At 36.7% G+C, this 15211-nt stretch overlaps 1 protein-coding gene across 10 annotated transcripts in view; it reads right to left on the bottom strand.

Moving 5' to 3' along the window:
- Window positions 1–15211, bottom strand: part of COL24A1 (collagen type XXIV alpha 1 chain) — a 305122-nt gene that overhangs the window by 54015 nt on the left and 235896 nt on the right. For all 10 annotated transcript variants that reach the window (XM_053592398.1, XM_053592400.1, XM_053592399.1 and 7 more), the window contains 2 exons: window positions 13621–13674; window positions 12427–12534 (listed from right to left, as the gene is read on the bottom strand). In XM_053592398.1, the coding sequence (XP_053448373.1) occupies window positions 12427–12534; window positions 13621–13674 (162 nt within the window). The remainder of the gene's footprint in view (window positions 1–12426; window positions 12535–13620; window positions 13675–15211) is intronic.

The raw sequence follows: 15211 nt of genomic DNA on the forward strand, positions 1-15211 counted from the left end.
TTTGTTATTGAATTAGATGGCAAAGACTTGTATTTATTTTGCAATGACAGCATAGCTGTGCTTACAAGAGACATAGCTATGCGTCAGCATTATCAGACCAGGCACTCTTTACAATATTCACACCTCACAGGAATGCAACCATCAGAAAAACTAGAAAATTCAAAATGAAGTATTTATCACAGCAGAATGTCTTTACAAGAAAAAACAAAACAGAAATAAGGCTACAACTTAAATAAGTAATTAAGTTTCTAAGTATTCATTTCATTTGTTAGCCCGACAAGAAAAGGCCCTGATTAATGATGACTTAATTAAGTTACATAGCAAAAATAAACTTGTGTAAGATTGTCAGCCTTTTGTCCGGAACAGTTGCTTAGAATGTTGGGGACCCTGGAGCAACATCAATTGTTATTGAAAACACAACACAATTTTTTTATTTTTATTATTTTTATTTTTTAAAATTATTTAAGACCTTTATTAACAGGTGCTTGCAGTCAGTTGACTTTTTTTTTTTTTTTTTTTGCAGTTTTTGGTCAGGGCTGGATTTGAACCCACCACCTCTGGCATATGGGGCCAGCACCCTACTCCTTTGAGCTACAGTTGACTTTTTTGAAAAAATCAAGTTGTAAACGTTTTATTTTTTTCTTTGAGACAGTCTCACTGTCGCCCTCAGTAGAGTGCTGTGATATCACAGCTCACAGCAACCTCCAACTCTAGGGCTTAAGCTATTCTCTTGCCTCAGCCTGCCAAGTAGCTGGGACTACAGGTGCCTGCCACAACACCAGGTTATTTTTTGTTGCAGTTGTTATTGTTGTTTAGTTGGCCCAGGCCGGGTTCGAACCCGCTAGCCTCGATGTATGTGGCTGGCACTGTAACCATTGTGCTATGGGCACCGAGCCAGTTGTAAACTTTTATGACAACTTAAAAATGAAGTTCTTAAAAATCTTAACTTGACCAGATAGGACACAATTAAAAAACCTTTAAAGATGTATTGAGAAAAACCAGCCTTTTTAAAGTGGTTTTCTTCCGTTCGGGAGGAGTCCTGGAAGCTAGCAACACTGCACAGTTGTTCCCTGGAGGAGAAAATGCTGATTGTGAAGAGACTAAAAAATGAACTTGTGTAAATCATCTGTGGAGTGACAACATTATTATTATTTTTTTTTTTGTAGAGACAGAGTCTCACTTTACTGCCCTTGGTAGAGTGCCGTGGCGTCACACGGCTCACAGCAACCTCCAACTCCTGGGCTTACGCGATTCTCTTGCCTCAGCCTCCCGAGTAGCTGGGACTACAGGCGCCCGCCACAACGCCCAGCTATTTTTTGTTGCAGTTCGGCCGGGGCTGGGTTTGAACCCACCACCCTCGGTATATGGGGCCGGCACCCTACTCACTGAGCCACAGGTGCCGCCCGACAACATTATTTTTTAAGTGAGAATATTTTTCAAAAAGTTAAGAAAATACTAAATCAATACAATCAGAAGTAGAATCTGCTAAGATGTAATTATATAGTAGTTATATATCAGAAAAAAGAATTATTGGACAAATTAACAAAGCTTCTGAAAATGCAGGTGTTTAAAGTTATTGATATTCATTCTCTTATTCACCATCCAGTACTCTGACGAAAATATTTTAACCTTGCGTGTGTTATTGAACCTGTTGTGTCAATAGTGAACTCTGTTGGTGCCTTTGGATTTAAAACTTCCAGAATTCACTAGTTTTCTTATTTTTTGAGATAGAGGCTCACTTTGTCGCCCTCGGTAGAGTGCCATGGCCTCATAGCTCACAGCCACCTCAAACTTCTAGGTTGAAGGGATCCTCTTGCCTCAGCCTCCCAAGTAGCTGGAACCACAGGGTTCCTACCACAATGTCTGGCTAGTTTTTCTATTTTTAGTAGAGATGGGGTCTCACTCTTACTCAGGGTGATCTTGAACTGGTGAGCTCAAGCATCCTAGATTACAGGTGTGGGACACTGTATCCAGCCCAGAATTCATTAATTATGTGAATTTATTTTGAGAAATAAAAACAGAACATCCTGGCTTGTTTCATTACACTGCAGCTCAATGGCTTAGCAGGGGTCAGTTTTATGGAGATGTTTTTGAGATTGATATTAAAATTTTTCTGAATGAGAAGTGCCCTCCATACAATGGAACAAAGAATGGCTTTGGGAATTAAGTTTTGCTGCAGACGTCATAATGTCTATTAGTGAATTAAAACTAAAATTACAAGGTAAAGCAGTGCTTATGTGTGAAATATGTACTGTGAGAATGCCATTTTAAGGACAACTGAGGTTTGAGTCACCAGTAATGCTGAGTAGCTTTATACTATGTACACTTCTGCTGCTGTCAAAAATTAAAACAAGAATGAGGTGTCCACTCTCGTGCAAATATAGTTGGTAAATTTTCTGAGCTCAGTGTCAGCAGCATATTTTAAACTTAGATGCAGGAAATTTCTATATTTCAAAATCCATTTGGCTGTGCCCTTGAGGAGTTTTCAACTAGGCTTCAAATAGAAACGATTAATCTACAATGTAAGGACATGCTGAGAGGCAAATATCAAGAGAAGAACCCAATAGAATTCTGTAAATTCCATCCAAGCAATGAACATGCTCAATTAAAAATTAAAGATTTTCTTTCTGACCACACACGCTCAAGAACTTCAATGTTTGGCAATGCTTATCTGTGTGAAAAGAGTTTTCAATGATAAAATAGGGAAATACGTAAAATCTCATTACAGGTCAACATTAACAGATGAACAGAAAATTCTGATGACAGGAACTATATTAAGCTAAATTTCTCCTCTAAAAAATGCTATTTCTCTCATTAGTAGACTTGTATTCCAACATTTTGAACTCTATTATACTTTTCAATTTCACAAATAAAAATTTTGTGAAAATTTATTTTCTATCGTTACATATTTCCTAAATCATATTCTTGATTTTGTTTCTTGCCTAGCTAAGCCTAAAATATTTATTCATTTTTATAGGAAAAGTTTGCTGGCCTGTCTTCTAGGATATGATTGTTACTTTCTGAGTAGATTCCTGAATTGCTAATTGGGTTCTGCAATGATTCTTCCATGGATTCAGCAAAAGTTTATTAAATATCATCCATGTGTAAGGAAGGTACCATGGGAAGCCCTCTAAGGAATATAGATGTAAATACTACATGGTTTTCATTTTTAGGAAGCTTAAAATTCAATGGAAAAAATAGTATATAATACATAAATAATTATACTAAAGGCAAAAATGTAAAAAAGAATAACAAAACCAAACTTCCAGATGAGAAGAGACATATAAAGTAAATACTAGAGGTGTTTTGAGGAGGGGAAGTTACCTTTATCCATAATAGAAGATTAGTGAGAAGGAACAGGATCTTCAGACAAAAATATTGCCCTTCAAGTTATAAATGTGGCAGGATAGATGTTTGGGCTTAAGATGGGCTAAAGTCATTTTTACAGAAAGCATGGTCGAGAGAATGGGATTTAAAAAGTAAAGCCAATTTTAAATTTAATACCAAAGCATTCTTTCAATAATATTTTCTTCAAATTATGTCATCACATAGCTTATTCATCTCTTACCGTACAAAATAATTCAATATATTTTAAAATTATTCAAAATACCCATCCTAAGCAGATTTTCTTTCTGACCACAACATTCACTAAAATATTGTATTTTCTATGTACTAGGTGCCATGCCCTATGCTGAGTGCTTACGGGGAGGTACGTATAGGATAGCTGTTTACATTTCTTGGCTTGACTTTTAAGGGTTTTTTTGGCCTAATCTTTGTTTACCATTTTACCTAATTCTCTATATAAGTGGAGCTCAATATTTTTAAGGAACCATTATAAAGGCAAAATCCTCATAGAGGGATGATGGGAGGGAGGAAAGAAGAGGAGGGAAAGAGATCTCCACTTTGTGGACTTAGGATTTAACTGGTGTAGTTGCTTGAATCTTATTGTAAGTGTATTAACCTATCCTATTTCTTGCCTCTATGTGTTTTACATGTGATTTAATTAGGTTTGTGAGACTTTTGGTTCCATACCTCTGGGAAAGATTATCAGTGAGTATAGTTTCCACATGAATGAGGAGAACCCTGGGGTCATGAGACGGTGCCATCATAGAGCTCATCAATGCGAATGACAGCAAGTTCACTCATAGTCATCTGAGACTTTGGGATATAAAATTTCAAAATTTTTCGGAGAAGACACAGGTGTTTTAACAATGACCAGGTCTCTGATGGGAATATGACTTTACAGGAAAGACAAGTTTCAAAACCAAAATTCTGATGAATAACACCCTCCCCCATAAAAACAAAAACAGCTGAAAGACCTAAAGAAACCAATTAACAGCGGAGAATGGAGATTTTCTTTCTTTCTTTTTTTAGAGGTCACACAAAAAAGGTGCAAAGAAGGTCATGTAAGTAAAGAAAAACAATAGATGAAGGAAGTAAACTCCATAGTTAAACTACTTTAAAAGTTAAATTGCAGATGTAGATAATGTAAGAATTAAAATTTAAGAAGTAGTGGGGTTGTCCTGTAAGATTGTAAGCCTCCTATACCTGGATGTATTAGAGAAGTAATGGAGGTCAAAAGGAGAGGCATTATTTGAAAAGATCACCCTAGATGATTCTAATAATCCTTATGATGCTATTTTGAATGATAAAATCTTTTTGCCTCAGTCTACCTGTAATTTAGGCAATATTTAAGACCTTTACTTTTCAACAGAAAAAAAAATGTATACATTGGGTAATACATGACATCAGACGTTCAGATGCTGTTGAACGCTCCTCAAGTCAGTAGGTAGTTTTTGCTGATAATAAAAAGGATCATAAAACTAGTCCTGAGGGTTAACCGTACATTAGAAACTTCATTTTACTGGCAGTGCTGTTAGACATTTAACCCAGCACAATGAATATATTCCAAGTAATTTTCTGTTTATGTTGGTGTCTTAGAGAGAAATCTAAGGATAGTAGCAGAGTGTTCTCTACAAAGTTCCAAACAATGTCTCACACAAGTAAAGAACAAACATTTTTTATTCTGGATACACAGATGGATGATTAATTTTGCTTGCAAGAGAAGCAGATGCTAACTCCTGGGCATTCTTTCCAATGTCTTCTAAATGATTTGTCCAAAACGATTCAGCAAAGGGTAAGTCATTAGAGCAGATTTTTAAAAGTAAATAAAACCATAATTATTATCAACTTTGTCAGAGGTGCTGAAAACAATGAACAGGTTGCCTAAACGCTAAAAAATTAATGTTAATGGTAAGAGTCCATGATCACTCATGACTGGAGACTTGATTATTTCCTCACATGAGAGCCGGTCTCTCCACTGGAATCAGTTTTAAACCCGGCAGGCAAGTGTCAATTTTGACAAGACTGAACCTGATGGCTGCCTAATCCTTGGGACTGTAAGAAAACAAGTACTTGGATCAGTAATGACAAGAACATTAACCATAACAGCAAGAGTTATTTTTTATTGTCTTCTATTTGTCAAAAACTGTAACAGACTGGGATTGTGGTGTTTTTTTCAATTGGAGAGAGGTCAACTAAAGAAAAAGGAAGTTGCCTTTCCTTTTGACTTCCGCTTGGGGCAAGGCAGGAGTAGTTTAGATATAAATCTGTCTTCCTTTCTTTCTTTCTTATTTTTCTTTGAGACAGAGTCTCACTATGTCACCCTCAGTAGAGTCCATTGGAATCACAGCTCACAGCAACCTCAAACTCTTGGGCTTAAGCCATTCTCTTGCCTCAGCCTCCCAAGTAGCTGGGACTACAGGTGCCCACCACAACACTCGGCTATTTTTTGTTGTTGTTGCTGTTGTCATTATTGTTTAGCTGGTCCAGGCTGGGTTCGAACCCGCCATCCTCAGTGTATATGGCTGGCACCGTAACCACTGTGCTAGGGGTGCCAAGCCAACCTGTCTTTCTTTTAGAAGTGAATGAAAAGATCTAGGAAGAAAAATGGAGCTATATGCACATATTTAGAAGAAAGACACAGAGACAGATTTTTGGGATGCTGATGACTCGTGTGTACATAATAGCGAAACATTCCAAAGGGAATGTCACTTTTTTATTCTCTTTGCCTCTTGGTTTAGTTCTTATTTTGATTAAGTTTGAAATAAAGATATTAAGAAATAAGTAATAAGGGGGGGAACTGGTGCCCTCCAACTAATAGACACAATGTAAGGGTAGGTATGTGGCACACCTCCTGGGTGTGGGACACAGCTACAACAGGGACCTCAACTACAAATGCAAACCTTGTAATGTAATCATTTGTACTCTCATATTAAGCTGAAATAAAAAATTAAAAAATAATTAAAAAAAGAAAAAAGTTAAAAAAATTAATATATTTATTAGCTAAAGAATATTATTTTTAAAATGATTTTGAGTGAAATAAATATTTCTTTTTTTTTTTTTTTTTTGTGGCTTTTGGCCGGGGCTAGGTTTGAACCTGCCACCTCCAGCATATGGGACCGGCGCCCTACTCCTTGAGCCACAGGCGCCGCCCTGAAATAAATATTTCTGATGTCAATTTCACTGACTTCTCAACAGAAGAATGATACATTTAAAATAAAATTGAACTTAAGATTAGTTGATAATTTTCGTTAAAGTACTATCTGTAAAAATTTCTAGAAATACTGTTTTTTCCTTTCTAGGGAAAACCACCAAGCACTTCCTTTGCATGTAGCATAAGGTTTATATTCGTGGTTATTAACTCTATGAGAATATAGAAACTAATATTAATTTATATTCCCTAGGACAAAAAGTAAGTATAATGTCCTTAAATTGTTTTCGTTATTAGGCAACATAAATACTATATTTTTTAAACCCAGCAAAGTAATAAGTCATAAAAGTAATGCTTTGCTTTCCCTTACTCCAAGCAACTTTGTTTAAGTGGGAATTTCTCATTTTATTTGTTTTACTAAATGTATCACTCCTTGCAAAGAACTGGCTGTTTAAAAATGTGTGGGATAGTAATTATTAGGTGATTATAAGCAAGGCTACATTGTATGTAAATAATGTAGCCTTCATAACACTTTTCCTACCTTGCCAATCATAAGAAACCCAGCCAAGTGCTAGAAGTAAGATTTATGGATGAGCTGATTCTGACAGGTAGGAGGTAATTTTCGTTTTGAATCTCTAACCATGTTAAAGATGACAGAGCTGAAAGCAGGGTTAAGGTAGGTTTTAAGGCAGTGAAGACAGGACTGCTTGACTTAGGTCTAGTCCTAAGAATATAAACAAAGGATACAAAGCTAACCTTTTGTTCAGCCTTAATGAATACAAGCATTTTGACATTGTTTTGCTTCACAAAAATTATTTAAAACTGGTGATTTATCAATCCTGAAAAGAGTACAGTGCAAATGCCACTCTATTGGTCGACACTGGGGTCTCTCCATACTCACTTGTACCCAGGCCTCGACACACAATCACAGGATGAGCAGGGACGGAAGGAGGACATTGCATTTACTCGTTGGCCCTTAGACCTGCCTAGGCTTACACAACTATGAAGAAATCAGTGTCCATCGTTTTATCTCAAAAATAACAAACGCTCTACCCATATTCTTATGTGATCTTTCAACAACCCCGTGACCATGCCAACTCCATGAGGGCAGTTTTTGCCCACCATTCACGGGTGTATTCCCTAACTCCTGGCTCACATTAGGCACTATAAATGATATTTTTTAACTGAATGGATGTTAACTTAACCATTTATATTATTATTATGGAATGATGATACTAACTCAATAGCGTATGGAGTATACTATGCACTTGATGTGCAATATTTCTTTTGATTCTTGTAAAAACCATATGAACAAGGTATTACTGGGTTCATGTTGTAGATGGTGCTTGAGATGTTAAATAGCTAACACATCTACAGTTTAAACCCAGGTCTCTGAGTCCATGGCCACTATGCAAAGAATATTCACTCTTCATGTAGATATTGAGCTTCTCCTATGAGCCTGACACTGTGCAAGGTAGTAGGGATACAAGGATGGATAAAATGCAGTCCCTGTTCTACAGGAGTTTACAGCCTCTTGGAGGAGAAAGACATGATGACAAGTAACTCCCACCCATCTTATCCGTGCTCTGATGGAGGCAGTGTGCTGAGGGTATTGAGCCTCAGAGCAGACATTTTTAACTCAGGCTGGAAGGTACATGAAGGAGGTTACAGTTCAATTAAGTTCTGAAACATCATCATAAAGTGAGAGAGAAAGATGGAAGAGCCTCCTAAGCAGAGAGAATAAATTACAAGCACAAAGGCAAGGACGTGAGGGAAATAACAGAATTTGGGAGGTGTCTAAGTGACTAAACATATGAAGGAGTGTGGCATAGTGGTTAAGGACATGGGCTCTGTAACTGAACCCCCTGGTTTGAATTCTTGTTTCATTGCTTGTCTGTGTGACTCTGGGCAAGTTACTTAGTCTCTCTGAATCTCACCTTCCTTTTCTGTAAACTGGATACGAGGGCTTTATCTACTTCATGGGAGTTTTGTGAAGGTTAAAATAGTATGTATTCAGCACCTGGAATAGTGCCTGGCTGATGCTAATAATTTAATAATTGTAGCTGTTACTGTGCTTTAAATGCTCAGCACATACAAGGGTCAAGGCAGAATGTAAGTCTCCAAACGTGAACAGAGGCCAGATCATGCAGATCATGAAGGATAACCGTTCCATGAACTGCAGGAACTTTGTCTCACTGGGAGTCGTTCAGGATTCCACTAGAAAAGTTACATCCTGTAGCAAATCTTTCATTTTATTACTAATAAGCAGCCCAATACACTGAGCTCTGTCTGTTCTGGAAGAGTTCCTAATGAGCAGAAAATTGGCCACAGCACGCAGCAGCGGGGAGAAGCGGGAGAAGTAGCGGTCAGGATAAGCCTTAACCAGATCGTGAACCTGGTAATGATCAAGAGTTGACAGGATTTGCTAAATGTAGACTTGGGCACTGCGGGTATTGTTTCTTTCTCGAAAACACTGTGAAGAAAAAAAAAATGTATCTTCTTAGAAATGGAAGTTTCTTTAGTGTGACTACCTCAGAGACTGGGGAACACTCAGTCCACGTGGGTGGCTGGTGCTCTTAACAGAAGCTTGCATGGTGGTCCTGCTACTCTGCGCTTGGAGTAGAGGGTGCTGACGAAGTATGTTTTTCCTCCCGTACTGGACACAATCCACAAATGGAAAACATAAGATTTTTAAGTCCTTTTAAGACATGAATCTCATTTTAGACAACACTTAAGCCTGTGTTCAAGTGACCAACTGCAAAGTCAAGATTAAAAGGCTCTAGATTTGTTCTAAGTCAAGTTGTTAGTTTTGTTTCTTTCCATTCCTTCCAGTGACCGGTTTTATTAGTTGCAGCTATAAAAAAAAATTAAACGACTGGTAAGCCTTCCTTTTGGTGAAAAATGGATTTATGATCTTTGCAAGGAAAAGTTGTTTTCCTTTTTCTTAAACGATTCAGGTACTGTGCTTATACAAAAGTCCAACACAATGAAAACAGCATGGCAGACTCATTTAATACAGATGTAGTAAGTTGTCTGGCCTCAAAACACTCATTTGTACAGCAGGAAATTCACATAGGCAACTGTGAGCCTCCCCCACACTATCCTTCAGTTATAGTCACCTGATCTTGAAAAAACATTGGGACTGCAAAGTGAATCTGCCAGGAATTCTTTAATTTCTTGGCCACATCAAAAAAATAAAGAACATTGTTTAGGAAAATCAGGCAGTTGCATAATGCAAGAAATCCCAGAATCAATATTTTTCTCAGTGGAAAAACCCAGCAATCTTTAAAGGTACGCCAGGAAACACCACAGTGCCATGAATTAAAAAAAAAGACCAATGGAATGACGTCCTTATCCTTGGCTGAAAATATTCCAGGGAACTTGGTAATGCTTAGAGATGGTATTATTTTCTCTCAAGAGATATTTTTCTATCACCACAGTAGATATCAGAAATAATTCTCTTAGATAACTTTCTCTAATGACCAGTTAGCCATTACTACCTAATTTCATTGAACAATAGAAGGATTCCTTATAAAGCATTATAATTCTAATTTCACATCAAATATTCTAGAGAGAGCAGAGATATTGTAGAAAATATTTCCATATTAATAAACACCAATAGCCTTACCAAACCTTGGGGAAATTTATTTTGATTTCAATGCATATAAAACATTTCAACAGTTATGATACCTTAATTTAAGCCTAAGCATGAGTATAAAATTTTTCTAACTTAACCTGTGAAAATGCTAAAAAGTAGCAGATGATAATGTATGATTGGATAGCCAATTGCTTACTAATGGCAATACCTTATACCATCCAGCTTCATGGCCCCGGGAGGTATATTGATACAGTATTTAACATTATTATAATTCATCTCAGTTTCTTTCATCACAAAGTCCAATACACTAGTCATACATAAAAAGGGACATGTGACTCAAAATCTGTTTTGTGTAAAAATTATCCCAAGTTGGAAGCAAAGTAGCCTAGGAAGTGGAGCTAGAATATGCATTTTTTTTTCTGCCTAATTCATACTCAGATTCTCCCTTCTCTTTATTGTGTCTTCAACTTCTCCATATCAACTAGGTTCTTATTCCCATTTGAATGGCTCGAATCAAAACTGCAGTTGCTGGCATGAATGTGGAGAGAAGAGAACACTTTAACACTGCTGGTGGGACTGCAAACTAATACAACCTTTTTGGAAAGAAGTATGGAAAACCTTCCAAGAACTCAAGCTAGACCTCCCATTTGATCCTGCAATCCCATTACTGGGCATCTACCTAGAAGGAAGAAAATCCTTTTATCATAAGGACACTTGCACTGGACTGTCTATTGCAGCTCAATTTACAATCGCCAAAATGTGGAAACAGCCTAAATGCCCACCAACCCAGGAATGGATTAACAAGCTGTGGTATATGTATACCATGGAATACTATTCAGCCATTAAAAAAAATGGAGACTTTACATCCTTCGTATTAACCTGGATGGAAGTGGAAGACATTATTCTTAGTAAAGCATCACAAGAATGGAGAAGCAAGAATCCTATGTACTCAATTTTCATATGAGGACAGTTGATGACCTAGTACACAGTGGGGTGTGGGGCAAGGGGAGAGCAGAGAGAGGGAAGGAGAGAGGGGAATCGGGGAAGGGAAGAACAGAAAGAGGAAAGGAGGGAGAGGAGTGGGGGTGGGTCATGGTATGTGACACACCTTTTGGGGGCGGGACACAACTATAGGAGGGACTTTGCCTAACAAATGCAATCAATGTAACCTGGTTCTTTGTACTCTCAATGAATCCCCAACAATAAAAAAAAAAAATAACTTTCTACCTTAAGTTCATTCTCTAGTTGTTACCCCGCTTTCTGCTTTAGAACCCACTTTCCCACTGTATGGTCTGTGTATCTTGATTTCTGACTGTCCACTCTCTCCTCAAGCACCATAATTCTACTCTTGCCCCCTGACACATCAAATTGAATGGTGCTTTTCTAAAGTTACTGATGACTTCCATTTACTAAAATCTATGGCCATAATTTCATTTTATTAGATTTCTGTATTAGTCAGAGTCTGTACTTGTAAATACCAGAAATTAACCCTGGATAATTTAAGCAGAAAAAACATTAAAAAAACATTTGGTAGGTCACTACATTTATGGTAGTGCAAAATCAGCCATATGTAAATACACTGGTTGTGTTCCAATAAATTAATTTATGAATACTAAAATTAATATTTCATATAATTTTCACATCACAAAAATTTCTTCTTAGAAGTATATGTGTATGTAGAAGTGTATAGTTACTTCTTCTTCTTCTTCTAATGTTTCAAGTGAAAATATAACCTAGCATAACAAAATATCTGGATGGGATGATATTAGGGAAGGAACAAGGGAGAATGACTAGGTGAAGAAAAAATACAAATTTTTAAATTTCTGATCAAATAAACAATATAGACATTTGCATAAAACTAAGAGTGAATTTATATCATTGCATCATCACTAGATGAACAGAGAAAATATTCATGCAATTCTTGTAAAACGCTGAGCTAGAGAAAATTACTTTTGACAGAGCCTACCTTGAGTTACCTCCAAGACCTAAATGTTTCACAGGAAGCTCAAAACCTTTGATGAGGTCAAAGTACAGCTGGGTTATGTAGCCTTTACCATTTTGCTTTTTTCTAGTTCTTCTTTACAAGATTTTATATGTATAAAATGGAATATATTATTAATACTATAGGTTATTCGATATAAAATACCCAAGAGAATGTATCCATTGACATTCCCTGGAAATCATGAATACAGCTCCAAAAATAACTATTAAAGAAATAACTGGCTTAATCCAAGCCAGTGCCAAAGCTATGAAAAACAGCAGAAATATGCCTGGTCTAGCAAGGAGACACTTATGCATAAGAAAGAAAGATCAAAGAGAGAGTCACACTACTCACAGGAAGTCCCTGTTTTCCTGGTAGACCAACTTTTCCAGCGTTTCCTGAAATGCCATCTGCTCCAGGTTGGCCTTGCATGCCTTGTGGCCCAGGTAGGCCTGGAAGACCCTTGATAATTAAAAATTCCTTGGATTAAAGAGAGATGCTAGACAGATGTTTATATGACAAATACCTTTTTAGAAATTTGTTAAAGGGAGGGACTTTACATTCTTATACTTTGTCCTAGGGCACATTGTTCTCTGTTTCCTATTTGGATTCCACAGATAACGTTTTTTTAAAACTTCCCTAAACAAAAATTCTAAGCTAATTGGAAAGTTACTGTAACTTTTGGAGCCTTCACATAATTCTCTGGTATTTTTCATTGGGCCAGCTGATGCTTTATGCAGCTATGGAGAAATGATCAGCTATATGCACCTGTCAGTTGGGATACAAGCTGTCATTCACCATCTGCAAACCCCTGTATTTTGTTATTTTCCAAAGAACTAATTATGGCTCTTTTTGTTGCTACTTTGAAGCTGATAATTACATGACTGAAGAAAAACCTAAAATGTTGTTTTTCTTCTTGGCAACTGGATTTTATCTGTCAGAATCTGGGATTCAAATGTGCTTATGTAATTTACATTCATGTTCTCAAATTTTTTGAACCAACACAGGCTACCCATTGAAGCCTGGGCTAGGGTACACCAGATGGAAGTCTTTGTTAATACGTCAGTCAACACATGTCTGCCTGGCCAGAAGAGGAAACTGATGGATAGGGAAAAGTAATCTTTGTTCTGTGATGAAAAAAGTTTCTAATATTTTTTGTTCTATTTGCCAGGAGAATAAGAGGCTGAGCCCTCCAATTAATATCCTAGCTCATGTCTTTTTAACTATGTTTGAGGATCTCTGACCTTTGTCACCATTTATTTGGGTCCAAGTTCCCTGTTAGAAACAAAGATGAGCCCACAGGGAGGGGTCCATAATACAGGAAAATAGCATCCTTCAGTTGCAGGCACTTATATTTAAACAGCAAGTCTGGTTATGAGATAATGGTCATATTTTGTTCCCTCTATGCTCCAGCATGGATTTAAAAAATTTTTTTTCAAGACAAATTGATTTATCCAACATGATATAATTGGCCCCAAACCTTTTGCTTGCTAAAGTTGCCAATTCTATTTAGAAAAGCAAGAAAGATGAAAGAGGCCTGTTACTTACAGGAATTCCAGGCTTCCCAGATGGACCAGGAGCTCCTTTTTTCCCCTTTTGACCCTAAAAAGGGGAAGCACAGTTGTCATTTGACTGTAATAAACTTACTGAAACTGAAGCCATGGAAAACAAGACTGAGACCTGGCTGCTGTGGCAAGTACTACCACTGACTCGTTATGTACCACTGGGATTGCCACTCAGCTCCCGGAGTCACCTTCTTCATCTGAAAACGAGACCCTTTGACCAGATCATATGTGACTTTCCTTCTATCTCCAAATTCTATCATTTAAGAATTTAAATCATAGCTCTAAAATGGAAATGAGTAGATTAATAAATGACCCCAGGTTCAGGAAGGGCATTTGTCCCATTTTGGAAGTGGCTAAACACTTAATTCAGTGAACATTCATTGAGTATTATGTATCAGGGATCCTGTTATGTGCTGGGAGTGGAAAGGCACAGTTCCTGCAGTGTACTAAGGGACATGGACTGGTGGCTTACAATGTACTTCTCTGGAAGCACGGAGAACAACACACTTGTGACTCAAGGAAAAGATATTCATTTCCCACGGAACTGTTTGTTTTTCCATGTGTGAGATGTCTTAAATCGTAATTGATTCAGCAGTAACTGGTCTGCCAGGATAGTTAGGAACTTGGTCCTTGCAAATCATGCCCTTATTCTGATGATATCCTAAAAGTATTTTAAGAAGAAAAATGTGGAAAAAAGTGATTTGGTTCACAAATAAGAAAAAGAATCATATTGTCATTACCAGACATAATTCTCAGAAATCATCAGGAGTTCTCACAAACAGAATAATTCCACCAAAATAGGACGTTAAGTTATTCAAAACTGAAGAAAAATTATGCCAAAGATTCAACTGAACAAAAACAAAAGAACAGCTTTAGAAGATTTTATGTCTGCTGAAAATGAGTGTAAATATTTTAAGAAGCAACAGCATATGTTTTCACATACAAAAAAAAAACATTTTCTGTACAAGATAAAAACCCAACTTTGTTAGAATTTGATATGGGGAGTAATATGGACCAAGGGTACTACCTTCAACTTTCAAAATTATATTAATTGTTTTAAAAGTCACTAATGCAAAGTTTTTCTAAAGGTGAGGGAATCAAAACATGGGATACTTGTTAACCTGGGTTTAATTGAAGCATATAAAATTTCTGGAACATATGGTCCTTGTAGTTAAATATGTCTTTCAGAACACAATAAAAAGCAAAAAAAAAAAAAAGAGAGAGAGAGACTATTCTAAATAGTGAAAAAGGTTCTGATTGTAGTCATCTTGAATAGCACTAATTAATAGCACACAAATCATGATAATATTCAAATATGTTAGCCAGTGTGGTTTTCCTTCATAGTAATGCAAAGAGGTATATCTGTTCTATACTTTTGATTTTCAAAATAGATTTCTCCTTGGCTTAAGATTTCAAAATAGTCCAATAAAACTCATGATGGGGGCAATATATTTTCAGTTTCAAAACCATGCTTTTCAAATATAAAATCCTGACCCTTAAGTGTTAAAAGTCCATCTTTAAGTATCAAAAATCAAAGTTATAAAGGAATTCAAGTCATAAAGTTTATGCTATAA

This window comes from Nycticebus coucang, chromosome 5 (genome assembly GCF_027406575.1).
Source record: "Nycticebus coucang isolate mNycCou1 chromosome 5, mNycCou1.pri, whole genome shotgun sequence".
NCBI lineage: Eukaryota > Metazoa > Chordata > Mammalia > Primates > Lorisidae > Nycticebus > Nycticebus coucang.